Source organism: Miniopterus schreibersii (genome assembly GCF_964146895.1).
Source record: "Miniopterus schreibersii genome assembly, chromosome: 8".
NCBI classification, from domain to species: domain Eukaryota; kingdom Metazoa; phylum Chordata; class Mammalia; order Chiroptera; family Miniopteridae; genus Miniopterus; species Miniopterus schreibersii.
In genome coordinates this window covers 23,204,104-23,231,561 of record NC_138109.1, presented here as the reverse complement: position 1 = coordinate 23,231,561, position 27,458 = coordinate 23,204,104, and the positions used below count along the sequence as shown (strand labels likewise).

General features: G+C 35.7%; 1 protein-coding gene across 2 annotated transcripts in view; it reads right to left on the bottom strand.

Annotated features, from left to right (window-relative positions):
• RLF (RLF zinc finger) overlaps positions 1–27,458 on the bottom strand; it is a 61,214-nt gene that overhangs the window by 8,839 nt on the left and 24,917 nt on the right. Inside the window, exons 2-8 of one of the 2 annotated variants that reach the window (XM_081144374.1) lie at positions 25,827–25,981; positions 24,119–24,200; positions 20,147–20,279; positions 17,545–17,633; positions 16,816–17,018; positions 7,745–7,881; positions 1,047–1,188 (exon numbers count right to left, since the gene is read on the bottom strand). In XM_081144374.1, the coding sequence (XP_081000500.1) occupies positions 1,047–1,188; positions 7,745–7,881; positions 16,816–16,977 (441 nt within the window). In that variant the 5' untranslated portion in view covers positions 16,978–17,018; positions 17,545–17,633; positions 20,147–20,279; positions 24,119–24,200; positions 25,827–25,981. The remainder of the gene's footprint in view (positions 1–1,046; positions 1,189–7,744; positions 7,882–16,815; positions 17,019–17,544; positions 17,634–20,146; positions 20,280–24,118; positions 24,201–25,826; positions 25,982–27,458) is intronic. The other variant, XM_081144373.1, reaches the window with a different exon arrangement.

Here is a 27,458-nt window from a genome sequence, read left to right as displayed (position 1 = left end):
TAACTTATCTGACCATAAATTTGCTTCTGATAATTGTTCTTACCTTTTCCTATCTTCACTGGAGAACATTAGATCAACATATTTCAAATAAAGTACAGGATATGGAATGTTACATTACAGGAGATAGGGAATATCAGATAGAACTGTGCCTTAAGACTGTAGTATAGTAACAGTCCTTGGGAAAAAATAATAAATTAAAAATGAAAACAATCCTTGGATGTTGTCAAAGTAACCCATAAAGTATACCCATGAGTCATTACAGATATCGGCATATGGAGAACTCAAGCATGAGAAGACAATAAAAACAAAACAAAAACAGAGAATAGTATAAGACTCACCCCAAATCTCTAGGCCAGTAGTCTTGGCATACAGAGTGAGGCAAAAGTAGGTTTACAGTTGTTTGTATGGGAAATAATATAATAATTAACACAAGAATAACCTTTATTTTGTATACTCACACCTGTAAACCTACTTTTGCCCCATGCTGTATATATACACGGCTAAACTCAAAAAACAAGGATTTATATATAGCAATTCGTTTCCTTTTAGAAAATATTTACTTCCTAAAAATATCTAACATTTTCTATTTGCACAGAAGTTTATAATTTGTGTAGTTGATTCTGGAACTGTTTTATTACTCCAAACCCCAGAAAAATGTACCACTGCATCTTCAAGAAGCCAGAAAAGGCAATTATATTTTATTCATTCATAATTATTGTTAATTTGCAAACAAACACACCTGTATAAAATATAGAACACTATACTAGAAAAAGTACATATAGGGTGGTTGAGGTAACAGGCAAAGAAACACAATCTTCCTTTCCTCCAGTGGTCTAACACTTCAAATTACTATTTTCCATTAAGAAAAAGTATGGATTCCTAGGAAGTCAATCTGCAGAAGCAGCTAGATATGTCCAACTCCATAACTGTATTAAAAGCCAATATTTCTCATTTTCTCTTATCTAAAAGGATTTGCCTGAGAGTTATCCTGCCCCCCTCATTTCTTCCCTCCAGGACAATAAGCATGAAAAGCATAAATTACTCACTTCAGTCTGTACAACTCTAATGAGGCAAAATAAATGCTGCTGTGTTTTAGCTATGACACCAAACTGACGACAGCGCTCCAAGAAAGTATCTACAGAAGGGTCAATTCTTCTTTGCAGTTTACTCCAAAAGAGAGTCAATTCCCTATAAAACAAAAGATTAAGGTAAAACACTTAAAACAACTGGTATTTGCTATCCACCTCCCCAACTCACTTTTTCGGTTTATGAAAATAAATTGACAGTAAACAAAAACTAGAAGAAAAAAAACTGTCTATATCCCCTATTGCTTCCTCCAAAACTGTTCCTACCTTGTTCCAAAAGGTTTTACCCCTACATTGGTAATTGCACTGACTATCCTAGTATGCAGGGATCATCACACATTACTACACTGCCAACAAAATGTATACAACCAATAACTAACTATTCTAATGGCCCATTAATCTCATGGGCCTTTTCCAGCGCTAAAATGTCATGATGCTACTTAGGACTGTATGTTGAAATGTTTAAATATTACTAATAAAATTAATAAAATTAATAAATTGGTACTCTTATAAAAGGTTAAATACAAGAATTCCACAAATAACTCATTATGGAAACAAAGAAAAGCTTGAAAAGAATAAGTTAAATAAAACCTTGCATGCATTAAGAGAAAACTCTCGTCTGGCCAGGTGTGGCTCAGTGGTTGAGCATCGACCTAGGATCCAGGCTATCGGGGTTCAATTCCTGGTCAGGACACATGCCTGGGTTGCGGGCTCGACCCCCAGTTGAGGATGTGCAGGAGGCACCTAATCAATGACTTTCTCATCATTGATATTTCTATCCCTCTCTCTCCCTCTCCTTTCCTCTCTCTGAAATCAATAAAGATATATTTTTTTTAAAAAAAAGAGAGAGAGAGAGAGAAAACTCTCAAAGAAACCACTAGAAATTAAAAAATGCCCAGGATGGAAATGTTACCGTGACTATAAAATGTGAATGCAAGGAAAGTTACTTAGCAAAACTCAAGAGAATGTTATCACTTTAAAAAAGTGGCTCTTGCCCTGGCCCGTGTGGCTCGGTGGTTAGAGCAACAGTCTGCGCACCATAGGGTCCGGGTTTGATTCCTGACCAAGGGCATATACCTTGGCTGCAGGTTCACTCCCTGCCCCTGGTCAGGGCTCATTTGGGAGGCAATTAGTCGATGTGTCTCTCTCATATCGATGTTCCTCTCTCTCATCGATGTTCCTCTCTCTCTCTTTCCCCCTCCCTCCTATTTTCTCTGAAAAGCAACAGGAAAAAATACCCTCAGGTGAGGATTAACAAAAAACAAAAAGAAAAAAACAGTGGCTCTTTTCTGTACAATTTCAATGGATACTATACATTTACTAAATTATTTTCATTTTAAAATAACCACATTCTAAAACTAGTTTTAGAACACTAATATTCTATTATTGCTATTAACAGACTATTCCAAGAAGCTGGTTATAAATCTGAAGCTTAAGAAATGAATACACCTCTTTTTATTTTTATTTATTGTTATATTTTACACTATCTTGAGTCTATATAACAGCTTGTCTCATAGAGGAGAGCACACTGGAATAGGTTAGACTTTGTTGCTATAGCAAGCTCAAATTGTGTCAGACAGTTTTGATAATCAGCCATAGAGTATTGTAGAAATACCTCTTTTTATAATAGATGAAAAATAAACATATGTAACAATTTACACATTTTTATACTTTTAAAGAGATAACTGAGACTCTCATATGGTGAAATTCTTACATAGATACAACTAACTTTAAAAATTAAAATGAATATATGTCTCAAAAGAAAGATATATGATTAAAGCTTATAATACTTAATGGTGGCAAATTTGAGCTACAACAAAAAAATTAACTTAAAACACTTAAAATATTTGTCTTTGGCAACCAGTGTTGCTTTCTTAACCAGCAAAAGTAAAAACTGAGATAGGCCTTGAAAATAGCTATCAGCCAGGCAAGTAACTGGAACGACTGTTAATTTTTTTTAATGTTTTTATTGATTTCAGAAAGAGGAAGGAAGAGGGAGAGATAGAAACATCACTGATGAGAGTGAGTCATTGATTGGCTGCCTCCTGCATGCCCCCTACTGGGGATCGAGCCAGCAACCCAGGCACGTGCCCTGACTGGGAATCGAACCATGACCTCCTGGTTCATGGGTCGACACTCAACCACTGAGCCACGCTAGCTGGGCCAATTGTTCATTTTTAAATTCACAAGATTGTCTCATTCATATGTAAGTATTTTTATAATAAAAACTTTTAAGAACAGTGTAAAATTCTGAAGAAAAAAGGAAATAGAATTAAATATGACCAGAGATAAAAGAAGGAGTATCTATCAAAATATATGTATGGGAAATCTATCCTACGTAAAAAGAACTGAATTATAAAAGCCAGTAAAACCTTATAAAAATAAAATGGCAAAAAAAATCTGCTATCTAAAATATACTGACTAGCTAGAAGTTTAAAGTAGACAAATCTGATTATGTGATAAAAGGCAGATTGAGAATTAAGGTCTCCAATAATTAAAAAAAAAAAAAAAATCAGAATGTCTAGGGCTTGGTTTATTCCAAATTAAGTATTTTAAGCTCTAGTTATCTGAACTCCAAATAACCTGAAACCATGACAACCAATACATTACTCATGAGAATGCCAATATGTGACTCTAATCACCCCATCAAATCTGCACACCAGAACAATGAAACACCAATGAATCATGACTTGCAGCCTGCTGGATCATCCATGCACTAGAATAAATACTTCTTCAATTAGTACAGTGATACGATTTTTTAAAAAAATGTATCTTTATTGATTTCAAAGAGAGGAAGGGAGAAGGAAGGAAAAATAGAAACATCAATGATGGGTCACCGATTAGCTGCCTCCTGCACCCCCTCACTGGGGATCAAGCCCACAACCTGGCCATGTGCCCTGACCGGGAATTGAACTGTGATCTCCTGCATCATAGGTCGGTCGATGTACAACTGTTGAGCCACTCCAGCTGGGCACAGTAATATGATTTTAAAAAATGGACAACCATTAAAGAATATATAAAAATTGATTCCATTGTATCTTTGCTTCCAATTTTCAGATGACTCTGCACCCTCAAATTAGCTCACTTCCTACTTAAAGTCAACAAATTACAAGTTCATAAAACTAGAAAGTAAATTTATTTCTATAAATAGGAGGAAATGTACTTTGGCAGAGATGTGGCTACCAAGCAAGAACTTTAAACTACACTGTGTTTCTGCATAGCAGGAGGCCCATGAAGTCCAGTTAACACGTCACACTGAGATCCAGAATTTAGGCATTTTAGAAATGAGGTTAAAAACAAACAAAAAATTTATTTGTGGAACTAAGAAATAAACATGCTGTAAAAAAAAAGGCTCCTGAAAATACAGCAGTTGACTCTCATGACCTCTTTTTTCCCACCCACAAATTTCAGTTAAATAAAACACATATGGATATCTAGTCTTTGCCAGGTGCAGGGGACTCAACTGTGAATTAGATAACACACATGACGACCCTGGTGTATTAGGAGAGAACAGACAGAAAATTACATCTGAAAAAACACAAATATACAATATACAAGGTTTAAGCTTAGAGACGTTACAGAAAGCAAAAGTCACCCTAATCAAATCCTCACTGCAGCTTAGTATAGTTCAACCATATGAATTTATTCTTAAAGAAGCAGTGGTAATTACACATCTATATGTACAGTCCCATTCAAAATGGTTATCTTTCTCACTTGCACGGCTACTCTAATTACATTATCACTGCCAGACATCTATATGAAACTCATTCTCCAGCACTTCTTTGATTTTTGCAGAGAGCCAAAAATTTGGGGAGGGGGCAAGGCTAACAATAAAAACTAAGCCATATATCTTTTGAGATCAATACTATGATCACTGCTATAAAATAGTTAAGATATTTAAATGTAGTTAGTAAATGTCTCTGAAAGAAATGTCTATAAGGATCAAAAACTGTTTTGAGTGATAATTACATAGTGTACACATTTCAAACATTGTCTTCCATGATGACCACATTAACAGATGACATTTCCAGCTCAGTTGGTTAGAGAGTCATCTCAATAAGCCAAGGTTGCGGGTAGAATCCCCGGTCAGAGCACATACAAAAATCAACCAATGAATGTATAAATAGTGGAACAACAAATCTCTCTCAAATCAATAAATAAAATAAATAAAATTTATCATGTTCTAAAAAAAACCACAAACAAACACATTTCCAATAAATAAATTCTAGGCCCTATATGTGTTTAAAATTAAGTGACTGGCCAGGTCAGGCGTGGCTCAGCGGTTGAGTGTCAACGTAGGATCTGGCAGATCATGGTTTGATTCCTGATCAGGGCACATGACTGGGTTGCGGGCTCGATCCCTAGTTAGGGGCATGCAGGAGGCAGCAGATCAATGATGACTCTCATCATTGATGTTTCTGTCTCTCCCTCTCCCTTCCTCTCTCTGAAAATCAATAAAGATATATTTAAAAATAAATTAAATAAATGAATAAAATTAGGTCACTGCTTTTATTATCTTATCCAACTTTGTCATATTTTTACAAATATCGCTTATCATAAATACCATTTAAAAAAATAGGTCTTTAGAAAACAACAGAAGGGTAAAAAAAAGTTTCTAAATTCTGAAATTCTATTTCTAAATTGCTTAAAAGGTTCTTGCTTCTAGCAAAGTGTGAAGTGATTTAAGATTTTCTTTACTTATTATAGCACCTCAGGAGGCCAAGAAGAGGGAAGTCCCTGTTACTCCTTTCCTGCTACAAGGAACAGCACTAATCCTAGAGCCACTAACATCCTTAGAAGAGGCTAATGGTAGCTAAGTGAAGAAGAGAAGGAAAAAAAGATGGGTCACTGTAAAAGGGAAGCTGTGCCAGGGTTTAAAAGAGTTGTTAAAAAAACTGTGTGACTGTAGTTTTATAAATAGTTTATAACACATCCCATATGTGACTTAATGTATTCTTTAAACCTAACTATAACATTGAAAACCTCACTATAACTAACAGTTTTTCATTCGATGCAAAGAGGTTAACTGTGACAAGAAAAATAGGAGTTTGTTTTTCAAGTGAATACATCTGTTTTACTGAAGCTAAAATCTCTAATTTCTAAATGCACGGGAGAAAAAAAAACTCTACTTGACTTAGTAATCAAAAACCTCACTGCTACTTACCCATTTTTTAAATTTGTATCACCCACAATGATTACTACAAAATATATTTTAAGCCCGGCTCAACGGTTGAGCATAGACCTAGGATCCAGGAGATCGGGGTTCAATTCCCGGTCAGGGCACATGCCTGGGTTGCGGGCTCCATCCCCAGTCGGGGGTGTGCAGGAGGCAGACGATCAATGACTCTCTCATCATTGATGTTTCTATCTTTCTCTCTCCCTCCCTCTCCCTGAAATCAATAAAGATATATTTCAAACAAACAAACACAAAATATATTTTAAGTCCTTATCCCATTATCTCCTTTCTCGCAGGAAAAAAAACTCTGGCATAGTGGACTTGGTGGTAAAAACTGCAATTTGAATTAGGAGTCAAAAATCCTGGGCTTGAATCTCAACTCTACCATGTTAGCCTTAAGACTTTGGGCAATCAAAAGACTTCTCTGATCCCTCTGATCCTCCACTGCCTGCCTCATCTAAGCAAAGATTAGTGTGAGGATTGGGTGAGATAATTTACAGCACACAAATAATATTTCTATGTAAAATAGTAAATAAAAAGAAATATAGTGATATACAAAATGCTAATAACATAAAACTATACAAATACACACAGCTCCTCCAGAGGGAGATGAATGAAGGCTAAAGTATACAAAAGGGTTTACTAGGTTTTCCTATAAGCAAAATGCTCATTTCCAACTTCAAGTCATCTTTAGTTTCTAAAATATTCAAGGCTCCTCTAATCAAGATTATGCAAAAATCCAACCCACTCTTTGAATTAAAGCTCAAATACTTTTCTTAAACAGTGGCATACAGTGAGCATCTTTTTCTAACTTCCTATAACATTATCCATACCACTAATCTGATTTCTTATTGACAGACTCTTGCATTTTAGGGGTTTCCTATGTATCAGGTTTATCTTCTGGCCTATTGAATAGATTCAATAGTTAGAACGAAAGAACCATGGGTTACACCTACTGTTTCCTTTTTAACAACTAAGTACTCAATAGGCAAACAAGATATAAATTGAATTAAAACCAAAATAATGCAATTCTGCTACCTAGCAAAAGAAATTACTGTTCAAATGGATTACCTTCTCTAGTGCAAGTTTGACCTGGAAACCTAGATAATTAGTGGGTTTCCAAATAAGAGGGGAAGTGACTACCACAAGATATAATAAATGTACAGGAAAACAACCCAATATCAATATGTTTCATACTGCCATGGTGTATCTTCAAAAAAAGGGGCAAGGATTGTTAACAAACAATCCTCTACGGGAGGATGACAATGAGCTAAAACTTTTTACTCTTTATTTTTTGACTCTTCCAGAAGAGAGTAAACCAATGATATTATTAAATGGGTTAGCTTATAAATGAAATTTTACTCACAAGTCATCATTTAATTTGCATAACTTTAATTTGAAACAAACTAGTATTTTACATAAACCCTAAATGCTATACTATGTACTATAACAAATAAAGGGAATACAAAGTAAATGTACTTACCAAGAACAATACACACTTGCTGTTTGGAGCTGCTGGGTAAGGTAGGTCGTGCAAAGAACAAATGCCGTGTTATCCTGACCCTCGGATTCCAGATTACATATGATGTCTAATATTTCCTTGCAGTCAACCTTTGCAATCTATCAAAAATGAGATGACTAAGTCAAAAAGAAAATGCTGACTTTTCCTGTACACTTTGTTATTTAATGTAAAGCTTCTTTTCTAACTTCGATAAATGGTGAGGCAAGAATTAGAGATAAAAATTTTCTTCTATGACCTAATGACTGAGTCTTATGGAATAAAAATATTTCACAAAAGAAAATATTAAAGAGAGAAGAGGATACTATAAGAAGTTCCACTGCAGTCCCAAATGATAAAAATATTTTAGTACAGTTTTTTAAAAAATTACTCATGAACATAGCTACTATATAAATATGTCAAATTATGTAGATTAACGTCAGGTTATTTTCAGCTAAAGTACCATCATTTTTTCCTGTTTTTTTCTTTCTTTTGTTTTAAATTTTATTCAAGTTTCTCTAGTAACAGATAGAAAAATAAAGGCCTTACCCTTGCTGCCAGTAGGGCTAAAGGAAGACAACTGAGAAACTGTTTTAAATATAAATGCTGTATTAACATATCATTTTTTCATATAAATAAGGAAAAAATCTGTGGGTGAGTTTTTCAAACAACTCAAACACTTTTAGAAATATATCTCCTTCGTTTGCACTATTTATGGGAATCTTTAAAAAAACAACCACCACCACCTCTGAGCAAATCAGCAGAACTTTCTAGGGTTTTTTTATGTATTGGTAAAACAAGAGAATAAAACCTTTAAAGGCCCTTTCTATTTTATCACTTCCCTGTCTTAATAAGCAGAATGTAAAGAACATAATCTATTTCGTGACTGTTTCAGTATTATAAATGTCAAATTATACCAGGCACCAAATATAAAAAACAATGAGAATTTCAGGACAAATGAGGTATGTATAAAGGCAAGTAAGGTAATACAGAGTTTAGCTCATCCCTTACAGAGTGATGCAGTTCTGACTGATGGTTCTAAGTCTCTAATTTTAGTCATACACTCAGGCAGCCACCAAAAGGCTTCTTTCAAAGCTTAGCTCAAATGTCATTTTCTCATAGAACCCTTAAAAACATTTTAGAATTCCTGTCAAAAACCCTACTTTCAAATTCCTTCTTTGTAGCACTTATCACAACTGTAACTCAATCATTAGTTGAAGAACTTATTAGCATCTGTCTTCTCTGCTGGAATATAAAATCCAAGAGGTCAGGGGCTATGTACATCTTGTTCAAAACCCAGCACTTACCACAGTATCTGGAACACAGAAGATACTCAGTAAATAGGTGCTGATGAATGGGATAAACGAATCAAGTTGTATCAAGGTAAAAAGCTCATGTTTACAAACTGAACCTTATAAAATTCTGTGTTTTCTAATTTTTTCAAAGACAAGCAATGACATAATAAGCAGTATACTGTAGTGGTTAAAAGCAATTATTCTAGAACCAGATTGTGGATTTTCCTAGCTCTATAGCTACTAGCTATATAATCCTGGATAAGTTGCATAACTTGTCAGTAACTTTGTTCCTCAGTTTCCTCATCTGTAAAACAAGAATAAAAAAACTTTCCTCATAGAGTTATTGTAAGAATTATGTTTTATTACAATATGGTGACTATAATAATACTGTATTGCATATTTGAAAATTACCGAGAAGGTAATCTTAAAAGTTCTCATCACAAGAAAAAAAATTTTCTAATTATGTATGGTGACAGATGTTAACTGGACTTACTGTGGTGATCATGTTGCAATATATACAAATATTGAATCATTATGCTGTACACCTAAAACTAATATAATGTTATATGTCAATTATACCTCAATTTAAAAAATATGTGTGCCTATTAAAGTTACTGCTAAGTCTTTTTAAAAAGATGTTTTAAAAGGGGATTGGCAAATAGGGAGCACTTTAAAAGTGCTGTTAAAAATTGTTTCCATAAAATATATAATTTTTTTTAAAGGGTGTTTAAGAAAGTACTAGAAAGCACCCTGGCCAATGTGGCTCTCTGGTTAGAGCACTGGCCTGTGCCCTGAACCTGGGTCGCAGGTTCGAGTCCCAGTCAAGCGCATGTACCTGGGTTGTGGGTTCACTTCCTGCCCCACTGGGGTGTGAGCAGGTGGCAACCAGTCGATGTGTCTCTCTCACATTGATGTTTCTCTCTCTCCCCCTTTCCCTCCCTCCCACTCTCTCTGAAAAGTAATGGGGAAAATATCCTCAGATGAGGAATAACAAAAAAATAAGTACTAGAAAGCATTTCAAAAGATCATTCTCAGATGTAAGATCACTTTTGATGCAAATTTGTATCTAACAAGTACTGGGAGGCAAAGTTAAGTTGTTAAAGCCTAAAACACAATTAAAGTTAAATTCAGTTTTTGGGGGTGAGGGAGTGAGTGAAGATTAAACTTTACTGATGCCCTAAACAACCACATCCTCACCAACAGCTGGATTAATCAGAAGGGGACTCCAGAGAGGAAATGCCCACCACACAGTCACTTAAAATTGCACTGACTGAAGGACCAAAACGAAAATTCCATAGCAAGTGAAAACAGTTGTTCCGGAGCTAAAAACATCTACTATCCCTGCCATGTTAAAGCTCCTGTCAAAAATCAAGTATTCTAAAATTCGATTTTGGCAGCAGTATAACATCTCCAAGCTGAGAAATAGCACAAGAAATTCTCTAAACCAGATATACAAATTAGAAGAGAAATAACATACAATTGCATTTCTCGAACATTTTTTATCCCTTACAGATAACTTTTATTATATTCTCATTTTATCAACATGATAAATCTGTAAGACTGGCCAGCAGGTGTGGCTCAGTTGGTTAGATGGGCATCGTCCCGTGTACCAAAAGGTTAGCGGTTTGATTCCCGGTTAGGGTACATGCCCAGGTTGTGGGCTGGATCCCTGGTAGGGGATCTCATCCTTCAATATCCAATTAAAACTTTTTTCAGCCCTGGCAGGTGTGGCTCGGTAGGCTGGGCGTCATCCGGTGCACACCAAGGGGTTGCTGGTTCATTTCCCGGTCAGGGCACATGCCCAGGTTGTGGGGCCAATCCCCGGCTGGGGGCATGCAGGAGGCAGCGGATTGATGACTCTCTTTCATCACTAATGTTTCTATGTCTCTCTCCCTCTCCCTTCTTCTCTCTCTCTAAAATCAATAAAAACATTAAAAAAAAAAAAAAAGTATGTGTCAAAGCAGTGCTACTGTACCTATACTGTGCTAAAGTACTGGGCATAAAGCCCACCTGATTTTTGCCCCCATGGAACTCACAGTCTAGTCAGGTATAATAAATGAAGCAGCAGGCAATTACTAAGAACTACAATGTATGTTAAATGCTACAATGGGGGTATACAGAGTATTTTTTCAAATACCTTTAGTAAGAAAATTCTAACCCCAATTGGGGGGATCAAAAAGAGCTCCCTGTATGAAGTCACAACTAAGATGAGAATTAGAGAATGAGTAGGAGTAAGCTATGGAAAGGGAGAAAGTGAACCTAATCTCTCCCAATTTCTTAAACTTCAAATCAACATTCTCCAAGTGTTACATATTTTCTAGTAAACTTTAAATACTAACATTCTTTTAGCTCATGCTTAATACTGCTGTTTACCTGACATTTTAAAATATAATGATATGCCTGATACTGAAGCTTCTCACTGAGGTCCATTACACCTAAGCATGCTATTTCACACATTTTTATTATCCATTCATTTGACTGCTTTACTTCCACCAAGGTTTCTATTGAGAAGGTAGGACTAGTTTATGAGGGGATTTTTGTATAACCTTCCAATTCAAGAACTCATTTGCCTCACATGCACTTATCTACACTAATAACAAAGGCTTCTAAAACTCTGACTTCTTTTAAACTGTAGCAATACTACAGATCATCACTACATTGAGTGGATTCTTAAAGAAATAAATGGTCATTGATGCTTCTAGTTAAATCCTATGACTGTGTGTATCTAAGAAAAGCCTACAATGTCCTAGTGAATTTTTGAAAATGACGACCAACTCTCCATAATGATTCCTCCAGCATAATCATATATCAACCAAAATATCCACACATAACCCTCATATGAAAGTGAGATCCAGATACACACTAAGTCATGGAAAGAGGCCACTTCAAAGCTATTAAAAAACAACTCTGCTTTAAGAGATAAAATATTTAAAAAGGCGAAACCTCAATTTCTTCAGGAAGCCTTTTTACCTTTAGTGTATTTGAGTGTACATCTCATTTTCCCACATGATCATAACAATAAAGTAAAATTATTCAGATTTTAATTTTAAATTTAATTATACACTTTATTATTCCTTGTTGTTCCAGATCCATCTTAATCTTGTTTCTTATTTAAAAGACACCTGGAATTTCTATGTCCTTGTTTACTTTTTCTTATACTCCCAAACTGAATTCCCAATGGGTCCTGTTTAAATGTATTTGCTCTGTTTATCATTTTTCCTAGTGACTGTGTCAAGTCCCAGCAGTGTTAGACTGGTGAGTAAATTAGGCCCTGTTTGTCTATTCCTTTCTCCATTAAGAGAAGAAACAAGCCTTTGCTACTATGTCTATTAACCACTTTAACCACTGAAGATGTAGTTCATTCGAGGACCAAAACCGAAATGGACCCCTACCTTAACTGTGTCAAGAACTTTGCCGAAAGATTTCCTGGTTCTTCATAATAATAGAAGTGCTTCATGTTAAAACATCATCCTTCATATTATATGTGGAAAACTTAATCTTTGCAAGGATTTTTCTTTCAGTAGTGGGGGGGGGGAAAGAAACATCCACTTGGGACACAGGGCGATGTTAAGTCTGCAATTTTCATTAAAATCTTTTCATACGTAAAATTAACAGCAAAGTTATCTCATTCAATTCTAAATGAAGTATTTACAAACTACAACTTGAAGATTCCATGGAGTTCTGAATTTGGGGTTTTGAATTTTGGCTTTCAAGCTAACCTCATCAATTCTTCTTAATTGTACGTTTCTGGCTAAATCTTCCCCAGCAGAGGTTTCCAATTACACACACCTATTACTGTGACACCCACGGGTGCCAACATACAAGTACTTGTATTCCCAGCTGTTGCTCAAGTTAATTTAACTCTTCTGAAGTAGATGGCAAAATATGTATATAACTCTTCTACCTTAGAACTGCTGATTTTAAGTTAATGAACATCTACTGATTCATTAGTACTTTTCCAAAGCAAATTTAAAAAATTCTCTAATTCTGTTGTTACTTGCAAAAGAAAGCATCACTGCATAAGAGGTTAATTATGATGGTACTAGTGTTCCTTTTTAAAAAATTCTATGATGTGTGCTAAATGTTTTTGCATTTATTTATTTAACAAATTAACCCCAATTATAAAAATTTAAAAAAAAAATGCATCTTTATTGATTTCAGAGAGAAGAAGGGAGAGAGAGAGAGATAGAAACATCAATGATGAAAGAGTCATTGATCAGCTGCCTCTTGCTGGGCCCCAACGGGGATCGAGCCCGCAACCCGGGCATGTGCCCTGACCAGGAATCAAACCACGACCTCCAGGATCCTAGGTCGACGCTCAACCACTGAGCCACGCCCGGCTGGGCCATTATAAGATATTTTAAATCACACCAATATATAAATGTGTAAGTATAAATGGAATGATAAACCACCAAGAAGTTTCCTATTAGAACATGCTCACCAATGCTTACCAAATGAAAATTAAATTGTACAGTGGAAAGAGGGCTGGCCAGGGAGTTAGGAAATTTGCATTCTAGTCCGGGCTTGGACATTAGTTAGCTTAATGCAGGTAGGGCTTTGGAAACATTACCATCTTGGCCTTAGTTTCATCATTGGTAAAACACAGGTTAGACAAAATGATATGTAGTGGTTGTAATACACTGGAAAATCTGACTCCTGTAGAGCAAGGGTCAGTGAACATTTTTTGTTCAGGCCATATAGAAAGTACTTTCAGCTTTAAGGGCCAGATGCTCTGTTACTTAACTCAGCCACTGTAAAGCAAAAACCAGCCATGGTCAATAAAGGGCATGACTGTTTCAGTAAAACTTTATTTACAAAAACAGGTAGTTGGGTCACAGGCCATAGTTTGCCAATTCCTCTATTTTTGTCCTGTTAACAAGCCTTGTCCTTTCTCCTCTTGCTAATAACTCCAATCTCTTCTCCTAAATCTAATACATACCCTTTCTATCTAAGCTTTCTAAAACTTTATTTCAGTCATTTCACTTCCTACATTCAAAACCTTCCACTGCATCAAATCTAAGCTCGAATGCACTGGATTTTCCTCACCCTACAGATCTTATTTCTCACAAGATCTCAATACCCACTCTCTGCCCCAGGCAAAGTATTCTCTAGGGGGTCCCTGCAAAGTACACATTCATTTTTGTGTCTCTACCACAGTCAGTTATTCCAAAACCATTCTTTCTACCCTTCCAAACCCCACTGGTATTTCAAGGTCCAAGTCAAGGATCAATTTTTATAAAGCCTTTTATGCCGGTCTACTAAGATGTTCTCTATCTCTACACTTCTATTGAATTTAGGGGCAGTATCAGATGGCTTACTATTCATCTCCCTATAACTGTTTCTGGCAACCAAACCAGGCCATACACACTCTTTGTATTTGCCAATGCTTAATACAATGCTAGAAACAAAACAGGTTTTAAATAAACAAAGGCTGAGAAATTAAGAGAAAAAGATATTGTTATAAGATGAAAAGGAATCAAATCCAAGGTCTAGCATTTTTGGTTCTTCTCAATTCCTCTGGTGCTATGAATAGCCAATACTACATCTTACCCTTATTAAGCTTCCCAAACACAAAATACTGCAGATGCTTTTAGAGGTAAGCAGTCTCCCATCACCTTACCCTTTCCAACAAGATAAATACATAAATTAGCATACAGGCTTGTAGTTAATCCTTATGAGTGCCTACTATGTCATTAAGTATTCTAGAATGCAGGGATACAGCAAACAACAAACCTATATCTCTGTCATTACAAAGTTTTTAATCTAGTGGGAGGAAACAGAATAAGCATGTATGTCTAGCAGTAGTAATATGTATTATAAAGAAAAAAACAGTTAAGGGGACAAAGAGTGATGGGGACTACCCTGGCTGGATGGTTTAGTTGGTTGGAGTGTTGTCCCATACACCAGAAGGCTGTGGGTTCGATTCCTGACGAGGGTACATACCTAGGTTGCAGGTTCAATCACCGGTGAGGGCACATACAGGAGGCAACCGATTGATGTTCCTCTCTCTCTCTAAAATCAATAAAAAACAACAATGTATCCTTAGGTGATTAAAAAGAAAAGAGTGATGGGGGCCATTTTAGATGGGCTTGTATATATTTATAATAATAATGGAAAATATTTATTGAAGAAAAATAGGGCAGAGTATAACAGGAGATAGGATATTATTTTAGATGCGACAGTGAGGAAGGCCTATCGGATATGTCAAGGAGAAATGTGACTGATGCAGTAGAATGAGCCATCCAAATTATCTTGTGGAAAGGCATTCCAGGCAGGAAAAATACTAAGTACAACACTCTAAGTCAGGGATACGTTTGACTTGTTCAGAGAAGAGCATAGACAGAGTGGTTGGACAGCAGTGAGCATTGAATTGTACAAGATATGGTTAGAGAAGTAGCCATGGGCCATGTCATATAGAATAAAGACTTCTGGATTTATTCGGAAAAAGATGGAAAGATGTTGAATGACTATGACCAAGGGAGTGACTTAACTAAGAGATTATTCTGGCTACCTTTTTTTTTTTTTTTTTTTTTTAAAGAATAGTTGATTGCCTGGTTGGGCCTGGCTCAGCGGTTGAGCATCGACCTAGGATCCAGGTGATCGGGGTTCGATTCCTGGTCAGGGCACATGCCCGGGTTGTGGGCTTGATCTCCACGGGGGGTGTGCAGGAAGCAGCCGATCAATGACTCCCTCATCATTGATGTTTCTATCTCTCTCTCCCTCTCCTTTCCTCTCTCTGACATCAATAAAGACATATTTAAAAAACAAAAAAGAATGTGTTCAAAGATAAAAAGGTTAAACAGTAAATTTAGTAAATTCATTCAAGAAATTACCCTGAAAGGCCAGGTCAGAAATGGGGTGGTAATTGGAAGAGGAAGTATAATTTTAAGATCTTAAGAAAAATAACAACAGAAATCCTTGCAAGATGGTTATAGCAGAGGTTGAAATTAATGATGCAGTAGAGAAAAGGAGAACTGCGGTAGCATTACCCTTGAGGGGGTAAGAGCAGATGGGATCTCATACAGAAGTCAAGGGGATTGATCTAAGTTGAGGGAACAGGTATATCCTTAGCAATAAAAGAGAAACAGTATATGCATAGCTGTAAGCCTGTGAATAGATGTCATGGAAGGAGCTTTTAGAAATTCTCTTATAATTGCCTCAATTTCTTCAGAGAAATAGAAAGTTCATAAACAGAGTGACATGGGACACAAATTATAGTATAGGTTTGAAGAGAAAGAAAAAGTATGAAGTAGTAATCTAAGAGAGTGGGAGAGTGAACAGACTAAAGAAATAGAGTGAGTGATTTAAAGTAAAATTAGTTGGCAGGTGTTTCTCCACACAAGTTTGGCATCACTGGTGCAGGCTAAGATATAGATTTGGTGGAAATTTAGGGATAATCAGGATACTAGTTAGTCAAATAAGTATAATTAAGGGAGAGATCAGAAGAGGAATTAAGGGTGTATGCAAGAGAGCGATAACAATGACTGACTATAGTTCAATGTATAAAATAATTTAAGCTAAAGGGCCATTCTCTTTAGTTTATTCCTTGATGCCACTATTAATAATTTCTGCATTTCCCAAACATAGAAAAAACATTACTTTAAGAAAAAAATAACTTTCACATCTAAAGATTTCAAAGCAAACCATTACTCAAACATAAACATCTGCATATTCTTTAATTATCTACTTTTCAAATCTACCTATGACATAAGTTTATGTTCAATCTGTTGAACAGTTAAATATACAATTAAAACTACTCACCTCCTTAATAGCATCTTCATTAGGGAGAACGGAACATAAGCATGTGATATAGGCTTGCTGAAAAGATGACACATTTGAAATTTCTTTAGATTCTGCACACAGTTTTGATAAAGCAGTAGCCTGAGGGATGCAGTTAGATTTCAACAAATGTTTTATTCGCATTTGCAGAAAGAAAGGTCCTTCTTCTGCAATCAATTTATTGACTAGAAAAAAGGAAAAAGAAAACACTTTGATAACATACTGCATAACACGTCACAGTTGTTATGATGAAAGTTTGATATCTTTTGATGTTGTTTTTAGTGAATAAAAAATTCAGTTGATATAACTGGGAAGTTGAATCTGGTCTCAATACTCATCTAATAGAGCGGAGAGCAAAATAAAAGAATTCTGTTAATGCTTCCCACATTACTTAGTAGTTTAATTTGGAACACCAAAGCTTTTAATAAAGCTACTAACATTTCATCAAAATTAATTATTTTACCTCCTTCCTCACTTTCTGGTAAAGATAATCAGAAATAGTGAAATGAACTATAAGCATAAGTACAAGAAAAAGAAACAAGTAACCTATGTAATATTAACAACTACAACTTACACTTATGAGGTACCAAGCTTTAAGCTGAGTGTTTTTATATACCTCTCATTTATTCCTCACACCACCACCAAGGCAAGTATTATCATCCCCAGTTTAAGGTTAGGAAAATTAATATTCAGAGAAATTAGGTAACTTGCCAAAAATTCCAAAGCCAGTGGTGCTCTTTCCTCTAAACCAGGCATTTCTCAAAGTGTGTTCCACCGACCAAAAGACCTGAGAGATAGTCCTAGAAAAAAAAAGGATTCCTTGGTCAAATCTCTGAACAGTCCTGCAATAAAGAAAACTGTCCACTTTGATTTAATCCAACGTTTCCCAAACTGATTTGACCAGAGAACCCTTTTACACATATTATTAGTACAATGTAAATATGTTCCTGGTTCAGTACACACTTTGGAAAATGCTGCTGAGCAGTAGTGAATATTAAGCACCTGAGCACTTATTTGCACAGTGTTCTGGACAAGCCCTCAATTTGTGAACAGCAGGCACTCAATAACTGTGTGGTATCATTTTACATAGTATTATTTAAAGAATAGAGGTGGGAATATTGCATATCAAGACAAGTGGTGAACAAGCAGACTGCTTTAAGTGGTTCATCTAAAATAGTGCTCCTCAAACCTAAAAGTGCCTTCAAATCACCTGGGGAATCTTATTAAAATGCAGATTCTAATTCAGTAGGTCTGGGATGGCACCTGAGATTTTGCTTTTCTAACAAGCCTCTCAGGTAATACCCATGCTACTATGTCTATAGGACACATATGAGGTAGAAATCATTAATATTAACAATAAACCACTGGGGAGGCAGGGGAGAGAGAAACCACTGGTCCAGTCTTAACTATGTATGTATCAGAATCAACTGTAGGTTTTTAAAATTCCTTTTAGATAATATCATATATGCACATGACACAAAATTCAAAAGGTATATACAAAAAGGTGTAGTTAAAACCTGTCTTCTTCCTATCCTGACTAGAGTCCCACAGTCTCCCTCCCCAAAAACAATAACTGTTTCCAATTTCTTGTTTATACTTCCAAAAATATTTTGAGTACCGAAGACATATTTTTCCCACTTAATATACCATAAACCTCATTCTATCATCATTGTACCTTTAGAACTACCTCAATACTTTTAACTGAAGAGTATTCCACTGTGTGGGTATACTGTAATTTAGCCAATCTCTTACTAATACACTTGCAAGTTGTTGCCCATCTTTGGTAATCCTCAATAATGCCACCATTTATAGTCCTGAACATAGGCAATTCCACACATAAATGACTATATCTATGGAAAAAATTCCTAGAATTCGACCCGTTGCCAAACTGATCTCCAGAGGTTGTACCAATTTATATTCCCACCACTTATAGGTGGGAGGCGCCCATTTCCTGTGGCACTTCAAAAAGGTCTGGATGCCAGAGCTTCACCTCTGGAGATTTTGATTTAGCAGGTGGAGCCTGGCCTTAAGGCATGGGTGTGTGTTTTGGTTTTAAATTCCACAGATAGCTAATATGTAGTCAAGGTCAAAAAGCATGGATAGAAAACAGATCACTTTCACTTGGACTTTTCCAGCTTAGTCCCACAGGCACTAAATTCTACAAAAGAACTCATAATCATATCTCCCACTCAAATAGCTCCTCGTTCCTTACTCTCATTTTTAGTAATGGTATTCTCTCAATCATACAGAAATGAAATTCTGGCATTATTCTTCCTTGCCAACTCTATTCCTCAAGGAAATCAACTTAGTAGTTGTATCCTAGCAATTCTTTTAAAACTCTCTCCAATCTAATTCCTTCATATTATTTCCTGCCACATCTGTCAACCCTATATCCTATTCTGCTCTATTTACCTGCCCCACCAGGTTGTAAGCATTTCACAGGTCCCACACCTGAAAACAGGCATGTTATCTACACAACCCGCCCCCTTCTAAATTCCTACATTTACTTTTTTCACCACACTTACATTTCCCTTTAAGCACAATAATAAAGGCTTACAGTGTACAAATGTTAAGCTCTATTATACACCAAAGTCTAGAAGTAGATTATTCTTTTCTATCTCAGGAATTTTGTGTGAACATTGTTACTCAATGAAATGTTTTAAAATAAGTGCAAAAGAGCCCTGGCCAGTGTGGCTCAGTTGATTGGGCTTATTCCCAGGCATGGAGGGATTGCTGGTTTAATTCCCAGCCAGGGTACATGCCCAGGTTTCAGGCTCAATCCCCAGTAGGGGGTATACAGGAGTCACTTGATGATGTGTAGCTCTCCTGTTTCTCTCCCCCGCCCCCTTCCTCTTGAAAAATCAATAAAAAATCTTTAAAAAAAAAAAATAAAGTAAATGCAAAAGAACACTTAAAACACTGACCTAAAAAAATGCAAGAATCCTTAGGCAAAACATTAAATGCTACCAGGCCAGAGTGGCTTAGTTGGTTGAGCATTGTCCCGTGCACTAAAAGGCTGCTGGTTCGATTCCCAGTGAGGGCACACACCGGGTTGCGGGTTCGATCCCCTGCTGGGGCACATACGGAAGGCAACCAATCAGTTTCTCTCTTACATCTTTCTTTCTCTCTCTCTCTCTCCCTCCACCCCCCTAAGCCTGTCCTCGAGTAAGGATTAAAAACCAACAACATTAAATGCTAATGGTTAGTGTTTACTATTCCAAGGAGAACAGAATTCACAAAATTTTAACCCACATATCAATTTTAATTCTCTTAGAATGAAGTCCCCCTTCAATACAGTAGTTTTAAGGCTTACCTTCTTCTGTTTCTACTGGCTGTTGAGATAGAATTTTAAGAAGAACTGGATTTTTCCACACCCCTTCCTTGGTAACATGAACCAATATTTGTAGGTTATTATTCCCAAATTCCAATAATGCATCATGTGACTCCTAAAACAAAAACAGCACATCCAGAAAACAGGCTAATAAGCAATATAGACAGTTTTGCCTTTTAAATATATCTGAATGTTTATGAAAGAGCCTATATATCTTGGGGGAGGGGGACTATTCTCAAAGCTTTGTGAAATTCTAGTGCTACTCTTATTTTAAATGAAACTAGGGTGTTTTCACTAAGTTAAACAGTACCTTTAAAAGGTTTCCCTGAATTCCCCTTAGGTAAAATTATCATCACAATTCATCACAATTCAATTTACATTCCTGCATTACTAAATTATTTTATGGTCAATGGTACAGCTTTCCTTTAAAGAATTCTGTAGTATTCACACTGGCAACCTATTATTTTGAATAGAAATATTACTTAATGACACCAATTGTTACATACTTTTTAAATTATTTAAATTATTCTATCAAATGGCTTTTTTAATGAGAGTTCGCCCTATATAAAGTATCGTGAAAAGTCTAGGTTATTAGCTGTCATTCTATCTCCTCATAAAACAAAATATAATTGCCAATAGTTTGTTCTTATAAAATACGTACACAAAGGGTGGGGAAAAGGGGTTAGAAATTTAACTTGGCATCAGTGATTAAGTATATGTCTCACTATCCTTTATTACTAGTGAGGATTATTGGTTGTTCCCATATTCTAAAAATTTAACTTGTTTTCCCTTACTGTAGACTTCTGAAATTCTCAAGGAACATATGCTTCCACTTACAGCAATATATTATTCCTTTGGAAAATTAGACTTAAGATATAATCTTATATTCATTTAAGTGAAATATAAAAAATAAAGTTCATTTTTCCCACTTAATTTTCACATCAAGATTATAGGTTCCTCTCTCTCTCTCTCTCTCTCTCACACACACACACACACACACACACACACACACTCCCAATATGCTGTATTACCTTCTACTGAGAAAGGATTGAAGACATAAAATTGACATTGAGACTGATATTCCCCTTTAATAGTTTACTAACAGCAATATTTTTTACAAATGCTGCTTGACTTGTCCTCAGGCTTCTTTCTCTTTAAGACAACAGGCATTTACTTTGCAGTGAAGGTAAAGACTGCATGTAAAAATTTCAGAATTTGCTGTGTATGGATACCACATTTGTAGTATCTAAACATACCTATACCGTTATACTTTGGCAGAAAATACTATAACCAACCATGATACATAGCAACTAAAATAAAAGCTACAGTTTGGGTTAAAAACAAAAAAGTTTTCTACTTTTTCATCTGTTCAAAATACAGTTTATTCTAAGTAAGAACGATGTGTGTAATCCTTTGTTACCAATGGATATGTACTACAGCAAGGTTACTTTAAAAAACATATTAAACATTATCTTTAAAACTATGATGGAATTTAAAAAACAATCGTAAAACTTAAATTGTTTCTTTAAGGTAAAAATATCCTAGTTCACATCTTGAAATCTGCAATACACAAATACTAGCACAAGATGGTTCACTCTAGTACTATTTAATCACACAGCAGAATCCCAGGTAGTCATCAGAAAGGGAGATCTACATATGCAATCCTAGACGTATGTCCATGATTACAGTATTGTGATTTGTAAAATATTTGATCTTCATCCACCGCTCCTGGGCATGGAAGCTCTACGCCCCTTCACATGTACACTGTTCTACCTATCCCATCTGCCTGTTCCTGAGTTATATCCTTTCATGATAAACCGGTGATCTAGTATACAAAATGTTTCTCTGAGTTCTGTGATCCACTTCAGCAATTTAATCAATCACAAGGAGGTCATGGGAACCTCTGGTTTACGGCAGTCAGTGAGAAGTATAAGTAACAGCCTGGAACAACCCTGACATGCACTTGGCATTCTTAGTTGGAGGGGGTCATTATAACTGCCAATCTGTTACCAGTCAGTCAGAAGTCCAGGTAACAACCTGGGTTTGTAGCTGGTGTCTGAAGTGTGTGTGTGGGGAGAGTTCCGGGAAACCTCATTAATGATAAAATAATTAAGTTTCAAAAAAGTTACAAAATATAGGATCTCATTTTTGTTTATTAAAAAATCTATCTCAAAGTATATTTTTATATCCATAGAAAGTAAGTCTGGAAGGGTTACACAGCTTTAAATTGTGACTGAGTGTTCTATCTGTGGCCTGCCTGCTCTGATAAAACAATTCTTTTTTTAAAGGAACCCTCAAAACATCTGTGGCCTTGTCCCATTTATCACTTAAAATAAAACTTCTGGGTTTTACCTTTTCGATTTCAAAAGGGGCACCTTACATTTATCTGTATCTCTACTGCATTTATTTTATTGAACACAATCAAAATATATCCTAAATGTTTGATAAGAAACTTATACAGATGAGGAGAAAAGGGAAATACTTTATTCAGGCATACTGTCTAAGAAAAGAATAAAGAAATGTGAGAGTATTTTCTCTGCAAAGAATACTAATAAAAATAATAGCAACAGCTCTAATAATAATAATTAGATTTGCCCTCCTTGAATGTCATATGCCAGGACAAAACTACTGGCAGGTCTCAAAACAAAGAGTAAGTTCACCGGGTGTAGCTCAGCGGTTGAGCACCAACCTAGGATCCAGAAGATCCCGGCTCGATTTCCGGTCAGAGCACATGCCCAGGTTGCGGGCCCGATCCCCAGTCAGTCGGGATCTTGCAGGAGGCAGCCAATCAATGATGACTCTCTCATCATTGATGTTTCTCTCTCTCTCTCTCTCTCTCTCTCTCTCCCTTCCACTCTCTGAAATCAATAAAGATATATATATTAAATTATATATATATTTATATATAATTTTTTTTAAAGTAACAAAATCAATGAGTTAAGAATGAAAGATGGTTTTAGCAGCTGTATAATTATGTGAGGAACTAGTACTACATTACAGGGATTAAAATAGGCCAAGAACATGACAAAAAACCTCTTATCCCCAAAGAAAAAAAGATTTACATTTCATTTTGGATTATATGAAATTTCCAAATAATGAGGTATCTGTTAATATGTAAATCTTTTCTTGTGCCTTCATGAAACAGGTCAAGCTACTATGGAGTTTGGATCTTCAAGAAAGCAGTTAACAAAACTCTGGATAAAAATCTGCGTAAAATTTTGGGCAAAGTAATTAATTAAACTTTCTATGCTTGCTTCCCCATTTGTAATGATTATACGGTTTGTAATTTGATTAAAAGATACAAAACATGTAGAGCAGTGCTTGGCACTAATTAGTGATAATAAATAAATGACAGCTATTATTACTTATATATGTCTATTTTTTTAAGAATTGTTTTTCAGTAACAAGCAAATTTGCCTCCTGTTGCCAGCAGTACACCTGCTTTTCTTCCGACCCTCTTCTCTCCCTTCCCCAACTTGCTACTTTCTGATCTGCTCACCCTTAGAAAGCTGATAATCAAGCCAATGTAGCTTTCCTGTAAGTAAAAAGCATGAATAGAATTTATGATGACTATTTTGACTTATAATGTTTGACATAGTCCCTAAACTATAAGGAGGAAATTACTAGATAAGTGTACTATGAATGATCCAAAGACTGCTACCTTATAACCATACACAATTTTACATTTTTAATATCTTTATCCTGTCTAAAACTGTTTTTGAATAATGAAAACTTCCTCGCTGATTTCTATGTAAAGGCTAACAAAAACAAATGGAAAAAAAATATTTTTAACATACTCCCTTCATTTGAAAGGTCTCTTACTTCACAAACTTAATACCAATATATAATGAACTTGTTTTTGTTTTAAGTTTCTAAATTTAGTTTGCTGGGAAAAATTAATTAGGTGTCTTGGATACCTAAACAGGTACCATTTTTGAGCACAAATCAACTCACCTGTAGAGACTGAAGAAAGAGTACCCAGACTTCATGAGGCAGTTCACTTTCAGACACTGAAAGCAGCAATTCAAAACAACTCCTACAATACATATAAGTCAGGATATAAAGATGGCCACAGTCATAATCAAATACAGTATGACACTGATACTGAACATATATAATTTATATATATTTAGACTTTTAAATTTGTTTTTTTATGTTTCAAAATTTTCTTCAATATTGTTACATTAGCTTTTCAACTTTAAAAAAGAAAAAACCAGGAGGACTAGTAGTTACTGTTACTTTAATACATTTAGTAAGAATATAAACCTTTTATAAATCATATACCAAGAAGTTTTATTTAGTGAATTGGGGTGTGTTGGGGGGGGGGGAAGGGGAGTGCCCATACAGGAAACATTCTGATTCCAGAAACCAAAACAGGAGCTCATGTTCCTGTCAATTCAGCTGATAAAGTGATAAATACATGTAACTGTCATCTATTTATGTTCTTGTCATTTGCATAGGAAACAGAAAGATCGGAAAGGCCACTTCTTTACTTCTAACCAATCAAGCAAGAAAAAAAGTTTTCTTCTTTCTACCCTAACCAATACCCAGAAAAAATAAGAGAATTTAAAAAAGGAAATGCGTAACAATCTGCACAAAGATCAACTCAAAATACCAATAAACCAATGCCTTTCTAAAATCTTGCAAAATGTTACTTTACCCCAGGGGTAGGGAACGTCTGGCCTGAGGGCTGAACTCATTTGGTCTGGTTCTGCCAAGGCCTCACCATGGAGAAGCAGTTCCAGCCATCACATTAGGGGTGAGTTAATCAAATGTCTGACCAAATACAGCACACTAATTTTTAAGTTGATAATTTTGTATGACCTTAGAATGTTATAAATATCCAAATGGCCCTTGGCAGAAAAAAGGTTCCCCACCCTTGCTTTATCCCTTAGGGATTAGTAGGTAATACAGAAAATGGACTTAGTAGAGGGGATAATGGGATTATAAAACTGGGAATGTTTGTGTTCCATAAAAGGTATAGTATTAAAGGTTTTGGAAAATTAGATAGGTGAGGCCAGAGAAAAATAAAATGGACCTCCCAGACTAGAAGCTATCCCAACAAACAATCTGTAAGATGAAACCAAGATTATATCCCAGATAAAAACTAAATAGCTGCTGTATTTTTTCAGTTTGCAGTTGAAAATTACATTAGGTGTAATTTTGTCTGCTACTAGGCAGCCAAATATAAAAACAGCAGCTAAATTATCATGGACTCTCAGGGTGGTAATCTTATACTGTTACACCCTGATTATTTTCTGCTAATAAAATTCTTAGTTCCAATAATATAACAGAATTGCAGAATTTCGTAATGTGTCCCCTTTCCCCAACGTGTTCCTTTAAGTCTAAGACCAAAACAGTTTACAGATACTCTGTCACTTGAATTGATCTACACCTGAGGACAGACAGAAAAATCTATCCTTCTTGGATTCTAAACCTGAGCAGGAAAAGAGCCTGGAGGTAACTGGGTTATGATGCTTGGCTTGGACAGTACTTATCTCCTGGGAACCAGAATGTGAAGACTCAGAACGAAGGAAATTTCATGCAAAGGTATGACTCTAATGGTGCTTTGAATAGCATGATGCCATAGTAACCAGAAGTCAGGCAAACATTACAACCAAAAGTACTCAGTTTTAAAAGTGATTTAAGTTCTTAAACTTACAGTACTAATCTGCCAAGCACTAATAGGACATCTTCACATTCAGTAGTTAAATATGGGCGTGCACTGGCAAAGCTTTGGATGGCAAGTCGATATACCTCCAGAAGATACACCATATGTTCTGATGCATTCTTGTTGCTTGCATATTGCAATAGGGTCTAAAAAACAAAGTTAAAGTATTAATTATTTAAAAAATAAAAACAATGAAACAGATTGTCTCTGATTATCTTTGTTCCCTTTTTTTCTAAAAGACGCATACACCTTTTATTTGCCTTTATAGACTCTGGCTTGTTTAGAGGATTCTATTTTCAACGCATAATGAATTGTTTTTGCTGAGTTTAAGAAAAGGCAGAACTGCTCTTCTGACACAAGAATAAATCTATGAGTAGAGCCATAAAATGCTTATAGTGGTTCTCTCTTGAGGTCTAAAGTTACCATCTCTAAAATTCAATGAGTTTCATTATTATAACATTAAACTGAGCACTGGCCATGTGCCAGGCACTGGGTATACAAGAATTAAGACTGGTCTCTGCCTTCTATCAGACTTATTCCTGAATATGGGCCTCAGCTCTACAGCTCAAAAAAAATCCTGTTTTTCTTTTTTTGCAAACATAGAATTGATTAGGCTTAACTTATACTAACCAATTTATGAAAGGCTGATGTTACATTTTTATTTTTAATTAAGTTTATTTTCAAAAACTAACATGTAAGTCAAATGATTACTGTTTACAGTGAGGGGATAGTCATATTACCACCCAGGATACCCCATTTATCTAAGAGGTTATCTGGTGAGTACAAAATCTAAAACAAAGGAAAACAGAGCCACAATCAGGCCTGTTAAATTACTCGTCCAACACTAAGAGTTTGTTAAAATTACTGCCAAATTCTTGTTTGGGGACTCTCTCTAGGTTCCACAGAGTTGCTCTCTTCTATTAGTTTATTTCTTCTAACTGGTTAGGTTTTGCTTATGCTTAATTGATGATATCATGTTAAATTAAGACAGCCTGGATAGCCCTGGCTGGTGTGGCTCAGTGGTTAAAGCGTTGGCTGAGCACAGAAGGATCACGGGTTCAATTTCGAGGTCGAGGGCACATACTTGGCTTGCAGGTTTGATCCCCGTCTCAGTCAGAGCATGTGAAGCAGGCAACCAATGGATGTTTCTCTCTCCTATTTCTCCTCCCTCCCCCACTCCCTTCCACTCTCTCAAAAAAAAAAATCAATGGAAAAAATATCCTCAGGTGAGGATCAACAACAACAAGACAACAAAAAAGACAGGCAGGATAAAAGCCCCTCCCTGTAAGGATACATTCTGACTGGGATAAACAGTTTCTAAACTCTTGGTTTGGTGCGACTTTGGCAAGTCTGATTTTCAGAGAATAGCTTTATACTGAGTTAACTGCATTAGGTGAATTCATTACCCTCAGAATAATCTTTTCAAAGATTCCTATGTCCTGCCTTTGCTTTTTCTGCTTAAAGAACTACATATAGCTGCAGGATTCCACTGGATTTTCTGCAGCTTTAGTTTCCACACTAAAAGTCCCTATATCAGTTCTGATAATTAAAAATGACTGTTCTTAGTTACTTAAAAAAACAAAAAAAACCTCAACTTTTTTTTTTTTTAAAATCCTCACCCAT